The sequence below is a fragment of the Monoraphidium neglectum genome, assembly GCF_000611645.1.
Source record: "Monoraphidium neglectum strain SAG 48.87 unplaced genomic scaffold scaffold01346, whole genome shotgun sequence".
NCBI lineage: Eukaryota > Viridiplantae > Chlorophyta > Chlorophyceae > Sphaeropleales > Selenastraceae > Monoraphidium > Monoraphidium neglectum.
Window position 1 is genome coordinate 13,776 of NW_014012282.1, and position 1,531 is coordinate 15,306.

The following is a 1,531-nucleotide window of genomic DNA, read 5'->3' on the forward strand; positions in this document are numbered from 1 at the left end:
ACGCACACACACACACACACGTGCGCACACACACACACACACACACACACATGCATGCACGCATGCACACACAAAACCACACACATGCATGCACACACACGCACGCATACACACACACACACACACGCGGGCGCGCGCGCGCACGCATGCACGCATGCACACACAAAAACACACACACGCATGCACACACACACACGCACGCACACACACGCACGCACACACACACACACACACACGTACGCGGGTGCATGCATGCATGCACGCATGCACGCACAAAAACACAGACACGCACGCGCACACACGCACACACACGCGCACACACGCGCACGCACACACACAAACACACACACACACACACACGCGCACGCATACACGCGCGCATGCACACACACACACGCACACACCATTTCCTGCGCAGGATCACTGCACAAGCTGCCCTGCACTGCACCTGAAGTGCGCCAGCGCGTCGCCGAAGCGCTGGTGCCGCCGCATGAGGATGCCGCTGTTGAGCTGCACCTTGGCACTGTTTGGGCACACCGCCAGCGCGGACACAAACAGCCGCTCTTCGTCCCGCCAGTCCTCGTTGCGCAGCCAGGTGCGTGCCCCGTAGAAAGCCAGCAGCGGCGCCACCACCAGCGCCAGCAGCAGCAGCCGGCCCCTGCCGCCCGCACCTCTGCGGGCCGGCGCGGCCGTGCTGGCGGCGTCTTTGGAGCCGTCGTAGCCGAGCGGCAGCGCGGTGCCGAGCAGGTGGGCAAGCAGCAGGCAGTAGCCGAGGGAAGGCATGTAGAGGAGCCTCTCGCCGATGAAGGTGCCCACGTAGAACAGGACGTTCGAAGCCGGGAAATACGGCCCCACCAGCAGGCCCGCCACCACAAACAGCCGCCACCGCGCGGCGGCCGTCGCGGGCGTGAGCCCGTTTCGAGCGACCGCATCCTCGGGCTGTTGCGCCTGCGCCGCCGCGCCGCTGGCGCCGCCGAATGCGTCCGACACCATCGCGGCGACGCCTCTGACCAACGAAACCGGCCGCGCGCTGAGGCCGCACCAAGCCAGCCACAGGTAGAGGGCCAGGCCTGCCAGGTTGCGGGGGTCCCGCCACGACTCGACCAGAGGGATGCACGCGAACGACCAGTCAGCCGACAGCTGCAGCGGCGCGAGCAGCAGCCCCATGTAGCGGGCGTGCAGGAGCGCCGTGGTGCGGACGCGGGTGGCGAGGGAGTCGGCGAAGGGGATGGGGTTCTCCACCTGGGGAGGTGAACGTGTTTTGGGGTGGGTTTGTGTTTGAGGCCTTGGCGCATGTGTGTGGGCGGGGAGGAATCTTTGAGCCATAGGCTACTTGCCTGGTTGATGTTGACTGGCACACGCCACGCATCAAACCCCACATTGCAACGCACAGACGTGCGCTTGCCCCCCATGCCCCTGTACCACCATTTCCCCCGGTAGCCAGGGTCTCAAAGCACCACAGCGCCAGCGCAAAGCACACCCAGCACCAAGCTCATCGCATGTCGGCAGCCGCGCTGCCCTTTTTCCCCCC

General features: G+C 65.6%; 1 protein-coding gene across 1 annotated transcript in view; it reads right to left on the reverse strand.

Moving 5' to 3' along the window:
* Nucleotides 1-1,428, reverse strand: part of MNEG_7556 (hypothetical protein) — a gene marked incomplete at both ends in the record, with an annotated part of 5,037 nt that extends 3,609 nt beyond the window's left edge. The window contains 2 exons of the mRNA XM_014043973.1: nucleotides 449-1,242; nucleotides 1,426-1,428. Of these exons, the coding sequence (XP_013899427.1) occupies nucleotides 449-1,242; nucleotides 1,426-1,428 (797 nt within the window). The remainder of the gene's footprint in view (nucleotides 1-448; nucleotides 1,243-1,425) is intronic.
* Nucleotides 1,429-1,531: the final 103 nt, after the last annotated feature.